Raw genomic sequence first — 20,883 nt, forward strand, 5'->3', positions numbered from 1 at the left:
TAAGTCCATTGAATATCCAGTGTGCTTTTCAATTATTAAATTCGTTCTAAGGCAACGTTTCATCATGCACGCGTATCTCGTTCGAAACCTGCATAACTCGTACAAAAGCCGTCACAATCTTTGTCCCAACGAATTTAGATACACAAAGGTGTTTCACGGATGGGGAACGTTTTATTTCAGACAACGAAAGCCGCTCGCCGAAAAACACAATTTACCTTTTATTTTCTACGCGGAATGTCTGCCATTGTCGCCGCTGAGATTTCCTTTTTTGCCGAAATTTTTTTTTGTTCCCATTCCTCCATTTTTTTAACATATCGATGTTTCACGTGCCCTTTACAGTCGCGAAATATTCTGGGGAAAACGAAATCCTCGACAACGAACGCCGGTGGAGGCTTTATAACCGATATCGGGCTGAATCGCGCCCGATTCAAAAGTATAAGTTTCCAACGACGAGTTTCAGCGGTGTATCAAGCCGAAACAAAATTAAAAAAAAAAAAAAAAAAAGAAAAGGAGAGAAAGAAACAAGGGAACGTGCTTAACAAGGCCCGCCAGACAGATATTCACGGAGGATAGTCGTTGGACACAGTCGACTATGTATTTCGTCGACTGTCCACCGTTGAAATATGCTCAGCCACGCAGTTTCAATCGTTCCATAGCGATTTCGCGTAGCTTTTGCCGAAAAGTTTCCGCGTTTCCGCGGATATGCTGACTCCCTTTGTTTTCCACCCTCCTTCCATCCTCTGTTCGAAACTGGAACACTCGAAGCATCGATTAAACTACGATTATTCAACAACGTACCAGGTGTGAAAAGTTTTTTGATAATTTATTTAAATCGGTCGCGATAAATTACCGCAGCCGCGGTTACCCTTCTTGTCTCTCATTGTTTCTGTTCGTGTAGACGTTTTCATTATCGCACTAAACTGTCGTCGCGTGTACGCTTTATTCTCGTGATCAGAGGTAGTAGATTAAGGATTTGGAATATCAACTTATCGTAGAACGGTGTTCATTGCAGTACTTGTGTAGGAGTTAGATTTCCGTAAAGGTTTTTGTAGTTGTAAAATATAATTTTCATGCTAGATAGAAACAGTAAAACTCTGTTTATATATACCGCGTTTCAAAACTGCAACATCGTAATAAAATTTTTAATCGCTATACGAGTGCGAAGTACAAAAGTTAAGAAGGCTTCTGATTCTTCGATACATGAAACGCCAGATTTCTCTATTGTAATGTTCTTCTTAAATGCGTATACAGTGTAAAAATGATCTGCTGTTATTTTAAATGGTATAGAGACTGACTGATATGCTACAATCCAAATAACGTTACATCGTTACGTCAGAGTTTCACAAGGGTTAAGCGCGATACAGCAGACACGGGGAAATTGTAGTTACCCCGGACGTGATTTTGTTTCTTGACGGTGTTTGCTCAGTGCTGCGTGATGTTTCCTCTTCCACAGAAGATTAGTTGATCTTATGCTAACGGTTGTTTGCAGTGCAAAATTCAGGCTTGTCACTACCGCGATGAAACTTGACCGCATTCCATGTTTGCGCACATGAGTAAACTGAATTGTACGTATGAAAATGAAGTTAAACATGTATGTACGCTTGTTCCGCACATTTTATACCCATTATCATATAGTTAGTCTCTAATCCCTCAGCTCTGAGAGTTGTGTCCGTCTGTGTCTGTGTTTCCGTTTCTTTATTACAATCTAAAACCTGTAGAAGCTGTAAGCACGTGCAATTGAAAAAACTCTTAACAAATAAATAATATGAGCCTTTCAGAAACTGCAACGACTGCCACATTAATAACGAAGTTCTCAAAAAATGAAATTATCAACTTGCATAAGTTTGTTTATTGCAAAATATTATAAATAAGCGTAAATTTCACGGAAATTCTTAAAAGATTGTAAATTCAACACACCTTTTTTTACTCTTTAATTTATGGGGCTGGTCGATATTGCTTCTCAATGGTTTACATATCAAGTAAAATGGTAACATTAAATTAACTTGCACGAAACGTTATTTTCAAGAGTTTGAGGAAATATCTGTCTATGAAGATTAAAAAAAAAAAAAAAATACGAACGCTTGCAATTATGGATTAAAACGAATAAAGCCTGATTTCAATTTCACATTCCAGACGTTCGCAATTTATCTATCGGTCGAACGGAGAATAAATTGCAAATTAAATTCCAGGTCTCTCGATGCCCTAATTCCCCGCTTACGTTCAATTTACCACTATGTATGTTGTATCTTGGGGTTCCATCCGTGCGTCCGATAAATTTGCCATCAAACGAACGCGACGTTCACGACAAGACCCCAGTCCATCGAAACACGCGACGTCACATCTAGCCGTGCACGAAAGTTCATACGTGGCCCGCATCGAGAACCGATGGAGTCGACAGCTCGAACTCGTGACATCGAAGTAACGAAAATGGGATCGCCCCATTTGCAGATTGAGTTTGACTTGTGGAGGCTCTCCTGGGGGGATCGAGCCGGATGCGTCCCGGCTCCTTCCATCTGTAACTGACGCCAAGGATACGCGAGAAGGACGAAGATAGGGTGATATGGTATTATAAATGTATAAGTCGTCGCTTTTTCATCCGGTTTATCGTGCTTAACGGCGGACTTTGAAAAAGGATCCACGAACGACCCCGCGTGGCTGGTGCTGCCCTCACAGGCCGATGTCGTGCGGAAGCTTAAAGAGCCGGGGGTCGTGACGGTAGAAAAATCGCTCCATTTCCGCCTAATAGATTCGGCAGCAAGGTCTAATTCTGGAACGAGCCCTTATGTAGGATAAGTCCGGTGTAAATTGAAGCGACCCCTTGAAAAAGTTCCTTGAGTAATCTGTACGACGATTGCGGTCTTTGATCCTGCTGGGATATCCCAGTCCTCTTGAATAAAGTAGATGTTGATAACTAAGTTGCTAAAGAAAATAAGAATTCGAGTGAAAGATAAATGAAATCGTTATGTTAACTATTAATTAAATTGTAACTTGAATATTTGAGGTTCATCACGGACCTATTCGTGTTTAGCGAAGAAGCGAACGATATCATCCTGAGAACTTTATTTCGAAGCTTTTCTTATTTGCCCTTCTCGATAGGTTAAAACGGTTTCATAACTCTGGCCGGATGTCATGGATGGCCGTGATTGACGCCTTGCGAATTTTCAAGACGATTTACTAAAAGAGCACGGACCAAAAGAGACGGAAACTAGAAAGAGAAAGAGAGGAAGAAGGGTGGAGTATGAGAAGGAACGGTTCTATTTATTGACAAGTGCTCCGTATCGAGATCCAGGGATCGCTTCGAAATGGAAGCAGAATCAATCCGTGACGTTCCATCGAGCATCGCTGTCATTCAGTATAAGCTTTAATATCGACGGTTCTGGTATGACTGCAGCTTTTTCCTCCCTCGTTCTTCCAGCTCAGACCACGCTGCTTTTCCATCTCCATCTCTCTACTCGTACGCGTACGTACGTACCTCTATGTACTCATTCATGCATACACACATGTACACACGTACGTATGCAAGATTGTATGACGCGCGCACGCGACCGTGTACGGGAATAGAAAAAAAAAAGAGGCTCGATCGAGCTCGCGTAAAATCGCACCGGGGCAGCCGGAATTTTCACGGATCATTTGGCTGATGGCATATTCGGCGGCAGCATTCCCGGCATATTCGATAACCGTTCCCGCAAGCTTCGCAAGCCCGGGAGCAGCAACCAACGAGGGACAGGTGTGCGCGCGAGCGTGAAAGAACGCGCTGCCTCCCTGCTATATATTCGCTTGTTCTCCCGCTTCCCATTGGCACGCCATAACCCGCCGCTTCCCTATAAATCCGTGTCGCCGTTCTCCCATCCCCGCGTGCCCCCCTTTTACGATAGTCCATCGAAAATATTCGATCGACCGAGCAAACTGCGGAGAGACTCGTTGACCTGCGAAACAAGTCGCGCGAGCAAGATTGGAAAAGTTAGGAGGACACGTCTTTGACTCCGGCTGGTAATAGGGATTTCTTTCAGAAGGGACCTTCGGCTAAGTTCCTCGCGAAAGAAGCGTGTCAGCAGGTTTTGGACTGGATAAAGCTCTCACGCTCTAAAACTGCAACTGAATTATTTGTCCACTCGGCGAAGACGAAGGGAAGCAACACGTGGTACTCTTCCTCGGTTGTTTCGCCACGTGTCGTTGCGTATGCAATAAATCAGCCAGCGAGCTGAGCAAGTGCTGTTACTAGATACTACAAGAGTTGATTGTGGTTCTAGGTGTTTCTGGTTGTTTGAGACGTCCAGTTAACTGTGTAGTCGGGGAGAATTGTTTAGTTCGAAGGATATTAGATTGTTGGCGTTTGTTTATGGAATTCTTGGAAGTATTGTTAGAAACAGGCGTTGTTGCTGTGTGAACAAGTATTATATACTATGCTATACTAAATACAAATATTATAGGAAATCACGCAATACGAATGTCAAGATTTGTTGAAAGAGCTTGACGAATATAATAAAAATAAGATTGAGTAGCGACAGATATGAATAAGGGAAATCTTTGATTTAATATGTTCCGTGTAATTGATGAGTTTTCTCAGTATAATATTAAATATATAGCTCTTTTTATAGTTTAACATTGGAAACGGGATAATTCTTAAATGCGTTAAGAATCGTTCTTCTTACAGAGTGTATATCTGACGAAACGAACTGCTAGAAATTTTAATCAGTCAGTTAATGAAAATGTACTGTGATAGTCGGAAATAACATTTGTATTTGCAACGTCTGCGCAGCATTTTATCCAAAGATTTATATCAGTGCACCTTGTTTAATTTAGCTTATATAATTACCAGAGTTAAAATCACAGAAACATAATTACTTCCAAAGGCACTACAGCTCTTACCTTTTGATACGTTTCAGAACCACTGCCCGTATAACTTGCCGTTAAAAAATGTACCCTCGAGACAGAATTAATTACAAGAAGTTGAATTTCCAACAAATCAGTGAAAAATTACCCTTCGATATTTGTTCGAACGGTGAAATACAAGCGGCCAGTTACCATTCACCGAATGTTAAGCTGAAAATCCGAGCGAAGAGGGGCAATATTTATAATTCCCGTCGAGGAAACGACCATTAAGAGATTAAATTACCTCACTGCCTCGAAAATTTCTACAATATCGAATCACTCGTTTCCAATCTCCTCCATCTGTGATCCATTCAATCTTCTTCCTTCATCCTTATTCTCCTCCTTTTTTCCATTTCTATCAGCGGTCCCTTATTTTCTGATACTGGTTTCGTACACTTTTTAAATACATCTCTTAACACATACATACACATATAAAACGTTTCTGAATTTCATTAGCAATGTCCTAATTATATTGGTAGAACTTGAAAACAATCTGAAAATCTATATAGAAGTTGCGAGAGATTTACTGTAAACATATTTAATAGAAAATAAGTACACATAGCGAGTGTTAAAGATTGACCCACTTAATATCGAGACTTATCAATATAATGTTTAAATACTTTTGTATTTTTACTAAATATCCTGTACATTTTGCCATTTATGGATCTACCAATCGAACTTTACCAATATAATTATGGTAAAACATATCTCAGTCTCAGCCTCATTACGATTGTAATAATATTTCAAAATGTTCTGTATAACGCATAATGTATCGATGAAAGCTTTCTCCAAGCGCCCAAATATTTTTATCAACCACTGTATGATCCAGCGTATATTCCGGGCATCGGGCTCGAGCTTGTTAGCCGAAAATGCATACTTTTCAGCGTCACACGAGTGGCTGTTCGTCTTCCGGAGTGCACCGCGCACTGTAATAGTCGCTCATTTCGCGTCTAATTAGAGAGAACGTTAGTTCTCGTCGAAACATTACCGCTATATCGTGCAATGTTCCTAGTTTCACTCGAGTACGAGTGTCTAAGGGGTTTTCATGAATCTGGGAGTGGACCGGGTTGCGTTGACTGCTGCTATCACCGAGATTGCCGTATTATAGAAAAATTTAATTAAATTCGACGTTCGTCGAACGCGCCAGCAGAATCACAGACGAAAGCTAGATGCCGTCATCGCAGCGAACGATGGAAGCTCACGTACGCGGGCAGATAATAAAAGGAATCGAGCGGCCTGCGAACGTGGCTCGAATATCGTTCGCCGTTCAGGGACTAAGTCGTCGAAAGTGACCGCGCCGTAAATTCTTTTCGCTTACACATCGGTGATCGTATTGATTTACGAACGACACCAGCGCTCGACAAGGCAACTTTATAATTCGATTACTATATATATACGGTTTGCACATTCGGTCGTTCATTATTCGGGATGTATCGTCGCGAATTGACAGTACGAGGGTTTAATCCCTCTGTCGACTGGAAAAATTCATCAGGGACGTAGCTCGAGTATAGAATACTGAATAATAGAAGTTAATTTTTCACGGAAGTCTGTACCGTGTACTTCGTATGGGAATAGAACCTTATCTCCTTGAAATCAACACGATTACTTAATCAAATATTGCTGTTTCTTGAAAACTAGCACGAATGTCTGCAGTTTCTAAAGATAAATTACATACCTTAGCCGTTACCATGCCAACTACTTCGCGAAGTGAAAAGAAGAAGATGGAAAGAGAAAAAGAACGAAGCTACCTCGGGTGTTAGTTTTACAGACACGATCGTGATGGCTCATTTTCGAATAACAAACGTAGCCAGGACTCAAGGTTGGCGAGACGAGGATGGTGTTCGGTGTGGCGTGTGGCGGTAACGATCGCAGGTCATTAGCAATGCTAATGCACCTTTCGACTGATGAGGCAGCGTAATGCCTCTCTGGTCGGCCGAGCTTCCACTCGGGCGCATTTCTCAGCGAGGCTACTTTGGAGTGGCCGAGCTATAAGGCTGCTTGGCTTGCTCGGTCGGTTGGTCTTCCTGGCTGCTACCGTAAATTTCCCCGGGACTATTGGCTTCCTATTAGGATCGAACTCCGTAACTATCTTCCAAGAAATTAGAATACTCCAATAGCGGGATTCCATGTAAAACAGCAAAGGGTTAGGCTTCTAATTACGAAGCTGAATTATCTTGTTTCGATTCGATGCATTTTGAGGATGACAGCACGGCACATTTGTTTGAGAGATTTTCATCAATTGATCTAGTTCCTGCTTGAGTCTACCTTTGATATTTTGGAAACTTTTTGTTGATAGAGTTTTGGCAGCGTATGTAGATACAGTCGTAGGATAGACGTCGACATCAGTTTTATATTATGTTAGTGATTGACGCTCAGAGTCTACGTCGATGCAAATATTTTCAAATCTCACTTGGTCTCGACATGTCCCATTTCTTCTTCTCGTCGTTCAATGTTATATAAAGAGTTCAATAAAAGTGTGACATAAGTGAATTTTTGTCCAGAAATATGATAAAATATACAAGAAACGAGACACATTGGTGACGTACACACGTGTTCATTCCTGACATTCATACATTCGTGACAGAATGAATTATACATAAAATGTATAATTCTTTTAGGAATCTTCAACTTTTCTAACTTAACTATTTGCAATCTTCAGTTTTTTTGGTAAACAATTTTTACATAATGTCACATTCACGCCAACGCATACAAGTATCCGCAAATAAAATTGATGTTGAGGCAAAATCAGCAAGAGTTTGAAGGATTAGTTCGAATATTGAAATATAACTATGCGCAGTTTCGTCACTTTTATCAGTCCTCTGCGTCCCTCTTATTAACCAATTTAAAATACGACAACCTTTAACCAACAACAAAGATTCGTGTGTTGAGAGAAGATATACCTATTGTACTATGATCGATCTAACTCACATTCTTTTCTGTATTCGTTTTATTTATCATCTCTACGCACAGAATTTTAGTATTACTCAGAAGAATTTCATCTATCTTTGGAACCTAAGAGGGAAGGTTTCCAGTCCGATGAAGTTGTTACAGTCGCTGTTTATGGTCTCCTGTAGAATTTTATGATTAAAGGTACGAGAACCCTTACGTATCTTTAACTACCGCGTTTCGAACTTCTTTTACGCGTTTCCTGTTCCCGAAACGAGGCAAGTGCAGCGTTTTTCTGGTGGACGAATTTGTTCTGGTTTCAAGAACGAACATAAGAGAAGTCCTCGCGATTCCTCGAGCGTCGTTCTCTTTCATTTTGTTACGGCCGACACTGTAGTGCATCTGGCCACGTTGATGACGCTATTAACGAAAGAAACTGTTATCGCTATCATGCTACGTACTCGGCCATGATTCGATTACGTAAACGCGGCGGAACGCACGCTTCTTGGGAGGTGACCACAATCTTCATTGAAACGTCATGGTTAACGTTTTGCCTTTGCGAGAGTTGTAAACCACTCAGAAGGGAATTAAAGTAATTTCGGTTAGGAACGTCGTGTGATTTTAAGGGAAGAAAGAAAACTCATCAAGATGAAGTGTCGGATCTCTGCAAAAGTCCGAATGTTCTCAAAACCGTTTGCAGATACAGATTTATGATCTTAAATTTAGTGATTCGATATTTACGAGTAAATAAAAAAGGCGTCTTAATGAAATTCAATTTTACAAGAGCTACTTGTGTAATGTACTCGTGAAATCAAAGATATTCAACAAGTGCGATATTCGATACTTGTAAAGTATTTATATTCGAAGGATCTTTTTTATTAGATTGTATACTTGATTTCATAGTATCGATGTGAAAGTACTAGTAAATGACACGAAATTTAATAGACTTCGATCTAATCGACTAGTATATACCTAAATATTAGAAGAAATACAACGGCGTGGCAGTAATTTTTGTAGCCACTGTACATACGTACATTCCGTATTATTTATAGACTTCAAAATGCAAAACAATGTTAATTGTTTTGTCATAGCGTTACAACCAACAGATACCACAAGTTACTTCCTGACGAAAGTAAGACATTGTCTAATAACTTCAAGACATACTAAATTAAAGTATAAATTTACGAACTGTCTGCAAACTTACTCGCGAACTTTCAAAACATTGTATAATCCTTATTAACATTCTAAAATATCATTACGCGTCTCAACCACGCGATGCCGTGCCATCAAACTATATTTCAACGTCAGACATCCATGTAAAAAAATTATACGCATTGGGAACCAGGCTCGACCAACTTTCAAATATTGTCAAGAGAAAAAGGAATAGAAATTTGGTGGCGGGCATCGGTAGCCAGACGTTCTACCATCGTTGTCGAAATTTTCAGCGATCTCTGTGCGGCGGTTAATTTCCTTGCTGACGTAATTAGCCCGCAGGAACGACAGACAATTAGCGACCTCGAGGCGATCGTGGAATCAGTCGGTTGAAGGAGAGGTCGGGGATAACTTTATTCGAACGAAATCCTGGTTGAGGCTGCAGCGTTGCAGGGAATTTCAGCGGTGTGACTAGCTAGGTCTGCGGATAGGATAGACGAAAATGGGCTGAGAAGAGAGAGAGACACGAGGGATAGAAGGAAGGGGGAGAAGAGGGACGAAGCCAGGACATTGTTAACAGCATTGCTGCCTAATTAACCGCAAACGCTTTCAGTGGGTTTCGCCTGGTCTATTGTTTACATGCGGGCATGCCGCCTGTATGATAGTGCTCGACGACCGAACCAGCTGAAATATTTCCATGAAGATTCTCCAGCCGCTTTGTGCCGTACATGCATGGCGTCTATCTGGATCGGGACGTGGATCGTATAGGATACACCGGAAGTAACGTCCACTCGTGGGAAATTCCATGCTTTTCCAGTGAAATCGAGCCTGGACTCTCGATACACCCGCAGCACGATTTCGCTCACGGCGGATCTTTTGTCGGTGAAAATCTTCTTTGCTTTGACGATCACGATGAAGTTTTCTCTTCCTTTCTGCGGATAAGAGGATCGCTGTTACTGGTTGTATAGGGAGATGATCGTAAATAGGGGAATAAATGGATGTATCAGAGGTTGTAGAGTTGTTAATGGTTATAAGATGGAGAGGCGATTATCTTTTTACTTGAAAATATGGTATCATAATATGAGATTCGATAAAAAGTAACGAAAGTTTGGCAGGTTTTAATCGAGATAAGTTATCTTGTCATCGATAAGATGAAGTAAGCACTTGATCCTCTTTCAGGTATTTGGTGTGTTTGAATAAGTGCTTGTAGTTAAGCTTGAAATGTACATACGTCTGATCCATGGTCGCAACAAAATCTTTAATATAAAACATACCGAAATGAAAAATAACATAAGTTGTAGAAATTCTGATCGTTCGACATTTATTACAAACTCCAGTATCGCTGAAATAATCCAAATCGTCTAACCTGTTTTAACACATTCCATTTGTTAAAGTACACCTCACTCGTACCAGAGATCTTAACGAAAATTTTAATATAACGCAGTGCAGAATACGTAAATTCAACAAATCCCAGTGCAATATTTAACCCAAATGTCATCGTCATCAAAATGATCCAAAATATCCAACCAGTCTTCTAACTCGACTGTCAAACTATCCCATTAATCGGAACGATAGATCGCAACGAAATAATAGATTAATTACCAGTAGCAGTTCCGGGTTGAGCTCGGATCGGAACAAAGTATCGCGGCCTGTCAGAGGCAGGGTTTGCCCGCGGCGAGCCAGTGGGTCAGCTTTCATTAATTTTAATTGACGAGGGGAATCCGCGCAATATCGGGGGAAAAAGTTGGCCGGTCTCGCCAACCGGTAGAGGCGAGGGTTTCATTTCAAGACGATTACCGGGCTAACGAGCTTTGAAAATCAAGGAAATTGTATCGCGGCCTAGGAAGTGCAGCCGATGAAGTCCAACGGTCGAGCTGTTTAGCAGCGAGCCACCGCCTCGCGAGCGATAATGAGCCACTCGGATTGAGCCGCGGTTCGCTCGCCCAATATCCTTAATTCCGAAAGCTCGTTGCGCGGGGCAAGTAGAGCTTAAAATTAAACTCTGCCGGCTAACTTTCTTATCGCCCGATGAATCTCTGGCCCGTATATAATGCGATCTTGTTATCGGCCGCGGCAGTATTTTTAGCTGGGAGCACGCGTGGAAAGTCGGCCGTGGTATCTGCTCAGCAAGTGGACTGAACGTGAAGTCACGTATCCCGTATGGATCGGGGCCACGTTCTTCCAGGCTCTCGCTGAATTAAAAACTCGTTTCGTGCTAGAAATTATGGGTCTCGTTTCACGGAATGTCCATGATTGTGTATGGCCAAGGAAACGTTTGGTTGGTTCTTAGGAGGAATATATTAGAACGTATCTCCGTTGGAAGATTATCGTGCGAGGGATTTGTTTGTTGGATAAGAAAATGCTTTACCTCGTGGATCGTTCAAGTTACGAGCATCCAGATTTCGATACGGACGAGATAAATTGTTTCGGCTCGTAAATCGTTGCTTCGAGTATGAAGATACCCGTGAATCGAGCCGAGAATTTTAGGCTTTCGTGTTACATAGTTTCTACGATGTAAGGCATCCGGGAGAAGTCGTATACGGTAGGAATTATATTCTGATGTTTCACCAATATTGTAGTTCGCTTCTCCAGATATTTTGTAGGATAGTTGAGTTGTAGATAGCTTTGTGACTTGTAAAGCGATAAACGTGGAAGAATGATAATTATATTGAAATATGTTTAAAAATTTCTTTCTCTAATCTATTTTTTTTATTTGATGCAACCATTCCCAAACGACATTTAATCTTTTGAAATTCACATAACATTTTGATTATGTTCACATGACAATTTTAAACATTCGGTTCAAATACTCCTCTGTTACACCGTTAACTTTTCCAGGTCAAGTATTGATCATTCGCACTTCCATCGCTTGATAAAATCCTGTCACGTTTACAAAGTCAGTGCATCGTGCAATTCTTAAAGAAGCTATATGATATCTGAAGATATAATTTCAATGCGAAATTGTAACAATACGAATCAAGTATTCTCGAAGTACTTTTTAATAAATTGAGTCTGTTCATTCCGTCGAAGCTACGCAGATATAGGGGGTTGAAGCGTGGATAATAACGGCGTTCCACCGTCGACGAAGTGGCCTGGAATCGAAACTGCTTTGTCGTTGTTCTCCGCGTCGATGTTGTATATAAATGGGTCAGAAACGTGTGCGATGATTAAACGTCGATTGCTTTCCCACCTTGTACCAATGTCTATCTCGCCCTCTCACTATTTTCTTCTCTCTCTCTCTCTCTCTCTCTCTCTCTTATCTTCCACGTCTCCTGACACCAACGTTGAAAGCCATTATCTCGAAATACGGATCGACACACATAAATGATTATAAATAACTCAAAATCGATAGTGAAAAAAGATCCCCAGTTAAACGATTGCTCGTAAATCAATCCACACGCCATTAATTTATACGGGTACATCGGTCGATCGTTGTGTGGAATCACGCTCGTCAAAAAAAAATACAGGTAAAGGCAATGAGTGAGCAAGAAAGAGAGAGAATGAGAGGGGAAGGAGGAAGAGAGAGAGGGAGAGGAAAAAGCAACCATTAATTATTCTAGTACGCGTATCGAAATACTGAGGGTTGGAAAATAATGTTTTTCCCCCTTGGCTGGTGGGAAAGAAAATTTGCTGCACACCCCCAAGTTAAATACAACCTTCATTGCTTATTCATACGAAACAAGGGAGCGGTATCTCCGGCTACCGAAGGAAACACGAAAAGATTCGGCGTTTTTGCACGAGTGTCTCTCGCAGATCCCGTGATATCCACGTAAACGTAGAGTATGCTCTTTGCACGAGAATATTCCCGCGGCGGAGCCGTCGTAATAATTCTTGTCGTAATTCCTCGGTTTCCCAGGCTGAGACAAGACAAGGGCGGCGGCGCTTGGTGCCCGAAAAATATGGTCACGAAGGAGGGCAAGGAGTACCTCGAGGTGAATCTGCACAGTCCGCGTATACTGACGTCCACCAGGACCCAGGGCAGGTTCGGGAACGGCCAGGGGGTCGAGTACACCGAAGAGTACTTCGTCGAATATTGGCGACCAGGGTTCAACAAGTGGGTGCGATGGAGAAATCGACGTGGCATGGAGGTACGTACACACACCTTCTGGCTGCTCGCTGTCGATCGATTCGAAAGCGTCCGGACCTTCTTTTTTACCTTTTTCCTCTTTTTCTGTCGACCTCGCGACCACTCAACTGTCTCTTTTATAGTCGTTAAGAACGCGACGACGTTCGACAACTCCATGGCGCAGCTTTGAATTCATTTAAAAATAGAGTCGATTACGTATTCAGTTGCATTTGCAACGACGTTTCGTCATGCAATCTTTCTAGAATGTTGATTTTAAGCGTATTGATCTATTGAGATTTATTTGTACGAAAGAAATCGTATAAGAGAGTTCGGTAGAGGTATCAAACGGTTTTTAAATGATTAAATTGAAGACTTTTGTTAATTTAAAAAGTCTCGTTTTTGCGAACGTATAAAGTAACGTATAAAAGCAAGAAGAGATTCAGAAGATATAAAAATAAAAGCACGATTAACTGCGCGTTTGCGTTAAGTGGAGAAAAGCAGAGTGGAAGTAGTAATGGATCGCTTATAGTCAGACGCTAGTCTCGGCCGTTCACGCAGACGCTACATCTTCCGGCAACTTTTAATACGTGCATCATCTGGAATTTATTTTGAGAAAAAAATTATTCATCAACTTCGAAACTACGCTTAAACTTTATAAGCACTGTTACTTAAAATTTGTTCAATGCCCCTCGACTAACTCTTTTAGAAGTGATTAAAGACATTACGTGAGCTGTGGTTTTTCATAAGCTTTACCAAGAAATCACGTTAATCGTAAGTATGTCAAGAACTTATAACGAAATCATATAAGTAGTTTATATTTCTATATTTGAAAGCACAATTTCACGTTTCTTTCTTTTTCTTCTTTTCAATTTCGTTATCACAGTTACATTAACAGAGGAGCACGAGAGAAGGACATTCAATTTTAAGACTCAACGAATTTTTTCCAAACTTCGACTCTTTCTTCGCCCGCATTTAAAGTTCTTGCAAATATTACTGGGTACTAAAAGTATAAAGATAAAATAAATATTCATTTCATTACTGTTGAGCGTTTAGTCAGTTTATAGCATTAGACATTTCTAAACTTCAGAATAGTCTGGCAACGATTAACTTTGTGATAAATTTGTACTATGCCAGACTCTCGGACATTTGAGCCGCATCTGATCGACAATTTCGTTGCTATTTCATGCTAAGTTGAACAAATATTACACCTATTATACAAACTATCGCTATTAAAGACTCAGAAGAAGAAACGTATATCTTCTTGACAGAACCACCAAAACACACACATCCTATAAAAAATAATTGCTTATCGTTCCTCTACATATTTACGAACCATTACGGATTAAATCATCACGTGCAACCTTGAATTACTTTTGCAAAAGCTGACGACTAAATTCGATTTCTTTTTTCTGAAGCGTAGCGAATATTGTAGCCGACAGATTTTTATACGAACGACCAATTATAAAGCAATTTCGCGGCGAGAGGCGGCCGTACCGGCAGAATTAATGCGGTGCCACTCTTTATAATTGCTCTCGTCAAGGAAATCGGATTACAGTTTTAGCCTGGCTCCAGTGGAAAAAGGAAGGGGAGAAGAGGGGGCTGGGAACAAAGCGGCGCCGTCGCGTAATTCCATTCTTTTGAACGGGAAAATCTGCAAGTATCACGCGGAAGCTTTGCTCTCGATAGGCCCCGAGGCCGTCCACCATTTGTATTCCCAAACGGTCGAGCGACCGCTTCCAACCCCCGTTTCGTTCACGTTGTGTCGTGAACGCGTATCTATAGCGCGTAAACCGGAGCTGCCTGTGTTAGGTCAGTGTAAGCTGCCGTTACAACGGAGCGACGTGTTAATTAACGTCTCTTTAGCATGATAATCTGTACGCGATATCCATTAGCTCGTCAAAATACATCATGCCCGGTAAAGCGATTTACCGGCGTCAATGAAATTACGAGGAACAGGCCTTCTCGTGACGTCGCCTTAAATTACTATTACGCGCGTGTGCACACGCCAATAACGACGATATGTGTATGGATGAGACGGCAGGGAAGCGCAAGGATGGTCAGTCGCGATTATAACGAGGAGCTTGTGCTCGACGACGTGTTGGGAATTGTATGTCTTACGGATTAGTTACAGGAATTCGTGACAAAATTTTGGAGTAGACATAGAACCGTTTGAATTATTGTTGAAGTATTCCATTGACCGTATTTAGTACAGCGAAAAGGTAGTTTTTATATTCGTGTATTGTGTTTATTTTAATTAATGATTCAGTTACTTTGCAATTGCGTAATCAAAATTGTACATACATCGACGAATTTTTCTTTTTATATGGTATAGGAATATGAAATGGAAAACATACTGGTCTTTGAAAAATACAATATTTCAAGTGAATTCATTTTATTTTATTAAAAAATAATGTTAAAATAATGTAACCGTGATTGATTTTGATATCCTTTGTATACATATGGTTATAGTATTATACTATGAACAATATTGAACGCAATACTACATGGTTTCTGATTACACAGTACAGCTAATTCTCTTTTTAATCTACATCTGTATTTTCTGTCTTTTTAGCTTAAAATACACTATCTTTCTCTCTTTTTCATTCAACTGAGACATTTTATAGACATCTCTGAATATTCGATCATGCAACCAGAACCTCAGGTGCAAGTTGTTTCGCACACTAATCCCGAATGTTCTTGTTTTTACATTCTTCTTTTGCATTTCCAATGTTCGAAACTCTGTGACGCGCAGTTTTTCATTTTCACACCATTGTTGATGCTTTCCTCGCAGCAGAGAGAAATTTCTTATAGAGAATATTATTCAAGTCCCCTCGTTCGTCTCACGAGTACACCTCGTGGGTTAATTCCCTAACGTTCTCTCTAGATTTTCACTAAAATGCTCAGCTTTGCTTGTACTACACAAGAACACAAACCTACCATACACACACGGTCCCTTAAGACTAAACGAATTCTGCGGAAACTAACTAAAGGTACGAAAGCTTCATACTGAAAGATACTCCGAAATGAGCTTGTTCTTACAAAACAACGCTCTAAAATTTTTTCTCTGGTTCACATAAAAAAGAAATTTTACGACGTTATTACACTGCACTTTCTATGATCCTTTTGTACCTGCGGACAGAAAAAAATGTGGTAAATCGTATTATTGATCCAAAGAATTTCTTGGAAATAATATTTTCGTTACTGGACAATAAAAAGCATTAAATTAATAAGAACTCAGAAGATTCTACAATATTTTTATATTGGTATAAATAGTTTATTTTGATAATATATCATTCGTTCAATATTTTACATTTAAAAATTATTGTATCATTAACTTCGAAACCAAATTTCCTTAATAATATATTTCTTAATATTTAAACGACAATAAAAAGCGTTATTACAATTATTTTGTCTAACTAGAAAATACAATGGAAGATCGTTGAAACGATATAATCGAAGAAACCTCGTCCAGTATTGAGAACAAGAATCGCTATTGTTCGCGGTCCAGTTTAATATCGGCAAATGGAATTTTAATGGATACACTGTTCGTTGAAACAGCCAGCACATAATCAATCGTAACGAGCCACGCTCCATTTTTCGATTTGTCTCGCGTTCTTTTCATCACGCGGACGCGTCGATTAAACGATTGTCGCTCGAGACGACCATAAGTGGACGGAACATTCCGTGTTTCTCGATAGTTTCGTTTCCTTTCTATCGACAAATGAACAGGTTCTTCGGTATGCTATGCTCTTCAGCGTTCGACACGTTAAACTTTGCCCTGGAATATCGGAAAAATTGTATTTCATATACGTAGAGCCTTTCATGTTGATATATTCCTTTCCTCTTTAAATTTTCTTCGATATTTTTCATGAAATTTTAATACCAAATTTTCGTGCACCATCGTTGGATAATTAAGCAGCTTCATCGAACATTTGAAATGCAGAAGCTAAAACCGATAAGACTAGAAATTTTCAAAGTCTAATTTAATATGTCAAGTTTGGTAATCTTTTAGACATTTTTTATTTCGGAATATTCCGTCCTTTCACGTTTTACCTGCAAAAAATAAATTATATAGTGCTTACGAGTTTTATTTCTCCATTCTAAGGAAGCTAATAGATAATGATAAGCAGTTTTGAACTTAGCAAACCAAGCAAATCATTATAAGCATATCTTCAATTTCCCTCCTCCACGAAAACAACGTAAAGCGAAGTTATCTGTACTCGACAAGGAAAGTCTCACGTAGTTATTCTTCTCGACCGACTACGATAACTTAGCCTGATATTTCGATACCCGGATGGCACAACGGGAAAGCGTCCACCGCGTCGTGAAAATACTTGTGAAACTCCGGACTGACTTCCGTCACGAAATTGTGTGTCTCGTTATTCGACGAGCCTCTGTCGTCTGAATGCTTCTTGGTGTTCTCCTCATGGCACGAGAGATTCCTCCTTCTGCTCCTTTTTGTCTCTCTCTCTCTCTCTCTCTCTCTCTTGAATGCACACCATACCGACGTCTGCTCGTTTGGGTACACACAACACATACCATCGTGTGTGCTTCATCCGGTGTTCTTCCCATTTTCACGCAGATTCGCTCAAAGCGAGAAAGCAGACGTTAGATTCAGGCTTCTCGGAGAAGGGGTGTACATTCGAAGGAGCAGAGAAGAAGAAGAAGATGGCATATGGCACAGACCAAGAAACAGACAAAGAGAGAAAAAGAGGGAGGAGATAGTTTAAGGGGGAACGGAAGTTAAAGGAGGATAAGCGAGAACACGAACGTTTACCCTGCAGCCTCAATCTGGCCGGTATGTGATCTTTGTGCACGCGCACCTTCCTTTTACTCCTTGCACTTTGAATACGAGCAGGAAGAACGAAAGAGCCCGGTTCACCGGTAGAGAAATGAGAAAGAGCTAGGGCTAGGTAGAAGAAACGAGACACGGGCTGTACGAGGGGTTGGGGAGGAAAAAGCAAAACGACTATGTTATCGCCCCGTTGTACGTGACCCGTGCCCTCTACGGGCATTTTTCTACGGCAGACGCGGCCGCCACTCCCACAAAAAGCAAGGAGGAATGCGAGCGCAACGAAAAACGCGCCTTCCGTTTCCGATCGACCGCCAGCGAAATTTCCATGCCGTCACGATTTCCTTTACCTTCCTGTGAAATATATTAAATGAGAAAGAGAGGGAAAGAGAGGAGAGAGGAGAGAAAGGAGTAACGGAAAGAGTAAGAAAATATTTCCAAGGGCTTCCTTTCGAATAGTTTACGGCGAGGGATACATGCACGCACGAGAATCGACGTTGGAAAACCGGTATGAAGGGTGGATCCGGAAGGTGGAACCAGAAGCGAACCCGTGTCTACCTTCTGAACGGAGAGCGCTATTTTTCCTAGAAAAAATGTATCGCCTTACCGCGAACGCAATTTCCTTCGTTCACGAAGTATATTAAGTGATACGAAAGAAAAGATCAAAGGGATTGTAAACTGTGAACGTCGAGACGCGAGTCGGAAGATTGTTGCTGGAATACTTCGCGATGAACGTACGTGAAACGCGCAAGGGAAATTACTTATCGTTATCGAACGAACTATCACAGAGGTAAGTGCACCTTACATGCGCCGAGTAATAAATTACTATTAGAATTCTTTAATATGAACGGAACTCGCATATAATAAATAAAAGAGAAAATAGAATGACTTTAACATCGTAATTGAATGCAATAAAAAACTCACGTGAATAAGTAAAAAAAGTAATTTCGTTATGAATAATTCATTTAAAAAGAGATTGAAAATCAGAATGTAAAATGTAAATTTAATGTAAGAGACTCGCCGGCGAGTTATGGCGAGTTTAAGGAACAGAGCTTCGCATGCTGTTTGTTAAGATCGAAAGCAGACGATTGTTCGTGTAGCCCATATCTTGACCTAGATTTTCTACGTTTTAAGAGTCCCTTCTAATTTTCTCTTTCGTGCGCGTGCACCATAAGCAGAGACACGAAAATACATTACGAGGCCGCTCCCTGTAACGGAGAATTAAGCCAAAAAGAAGATTCGTTTCAACTCATGGTACAAACAGTGAAAGAGCAAACGATATGCATCAGAACTGCATCCTGATGAAAATGGAACGAGATATGATACCGTACGATACCGTCTTTTCCTTTCGCGTCAGGATGCTCGTTGTCGTTCCTGTGGTGGGACAATTGCCAACCGTGGACGTGTTTCATTAGCGTCCGTGTACCGGCGCCAACAGGAATTACCTCGACCAGCCTCATTTACGACGTTCTTCTACTTACATTCGTTATGAAGTAAGCACCGGCAAATTAAATAACTCTGCAGGGAAATATTATAGGAATGTTGAATTGAGGATAGGATTTTAATACGTGGAACCTGAAGCGAAACGTGATGATAACTACGTCCAATAATGAAATTGCGATAATGTGTTTACTGAAATTTCAAACTCTGAGTTTCAAGTCTTTGAGTCCTGCTTTCTCAATTCCAACTTTTATCGATTCTCCAGGAAAATATTATGAGAAAATATTGTTGAGTAGCGTATAGGATCTTAAATATGTGGAGGCTTAAATTAAATGGAAATGGAATTCATTTAATGATAAAATTGTAATTATGATTTCAGAGGAACTTAAAACTCGTAGCCTCGATTCTTCATTCGTCTTTCTTTATTCTACCTTTCAGCGAGTCTTCAGCTGTTAAGCTATTTTGAAATTTGTATACGATTAGTTTCCTTTCCTTTGTTTCACTACTTCTTTCGTTCGATACAGTCATCCTTAGACGATACTCGGACACGTGCATACACGTAATATCTTCAACGATCATGCACCCTTCATTCATTCAACAATACAACATTTTCCATATGGTTGAATATATATTCGACACACTGCTATTTCCTTATTCTAAACATTTTTTAATATAATATATATGGAGCGGAAAAATATTTGTTTTATCATCAGCGTGAAAAAATTTTGTTTGTCATAATAAAATAATGACAATTATACTAAAAAAAGATACGCGTATCTCCCTCAAATAGTATCAGTGACTGTCGCAGGTGAAAAACAAGTATTTAAAATCTTGTATCTCTGAAAAGTAAAAATATCATTGAACGATGAGTATGAATTGAAACATCAGAATGAAAGTTAATAGGATGGAGAGAGACTACGTTCATTGTTATTCGTAAATTTAAATTTTCAAGAAATCGCGCTGTCGAATAAACACGCTTATAGCGTAATAGCTTTAAATTATAGTAGTAATGGTCGTGCGTGGAATTTATTGCGCATGGAGCTGAGATTCCGGAAGAAAAGGAGGACAGTACACGCGCGAAACAAGACACGGTTGCTCCCTGATGATAACATTCCCAGAGGTGTGTCGCGATAAATCCGCAGGTGAAAGTCAACATGTACCACTATTCTCAGTGAGGCTAAACATATATCCACGTTTTACGTTATTTGAAATAGTCTTTCTGTTGTAACTTCTCGCATCTTTTCAGATTTCCAATGCTACAGACACGGCCAATATATCGATGACTTGTTAATACCTTGAAACATTTCTCTTTGCAATTTGTATTCTAATTTAGTCAAATATCTCATCCTTCTTTCGATTATTATCTAACATTTCAGTTTATACTTTTAAAAATGTTAATTTGTATTTTTTGACTTGAACCTCTTAATTGAATTACTGAATTAAAATTCGAGTTAAAGTTTTCCTTTTGAATTGTTCAACCCGCGTAAGGATTTTTTTCGATGTCAATGGACCTGGTTTCCGAAATCAATTACAAATATCCCAATCTTTTTCAGCAGTGTTTAAAAATTAATAAAGCTTCGGGACAACGTAGAAATATTTTTTTCATGGATCGAATGACATGAAATGAGATAAATAGCCGGTTAAAATGAATTAGAATGCCTTTTAGAATTTATTA

At 40.1% G+C, this 20,883-nt stretch overlaps 1 protein-coding gene across 4 annotated transcripts in view; it reads left to right on the forward strand.

Annotated features, from left to right (window-relative positions):
• Positions 1-20,883, forward strand: part of LOC126868167 (discoidin domain-containing receptor 2) — a 221,670-nt gene that overhangs the window by 129,108 nt on the left and 71,679 nt on the right. For all 4 annotated transcript variants that reach the window (XM_050623356.1, XM_050623383.1, XM_050623362.1 and 1 more), the window contains one exon: positions 12,767-12,998. In XM_050623356.1, the coding sequence (XP_050479313.1) occupies positions 12,767-12,998 (232 nt within the window). The remainder of the gene's footprint in view (positions 1-12,766; positions 12,999-20,883) is intronic.

Source organism: Bombus huntii, chromosome 1, assembly GCF_024542735.1.
Source record: "Bombus huntii isolate Logan2020A chromosome 1, iyBomHunt1.1, whole genome shotgun sequence".
Taxonomy (NCBI): Eukaryota; Metazoa; Arthropoda; class Insecta; order Hymenoptera; family Apidae; genus Bombus; species Bombus huntii.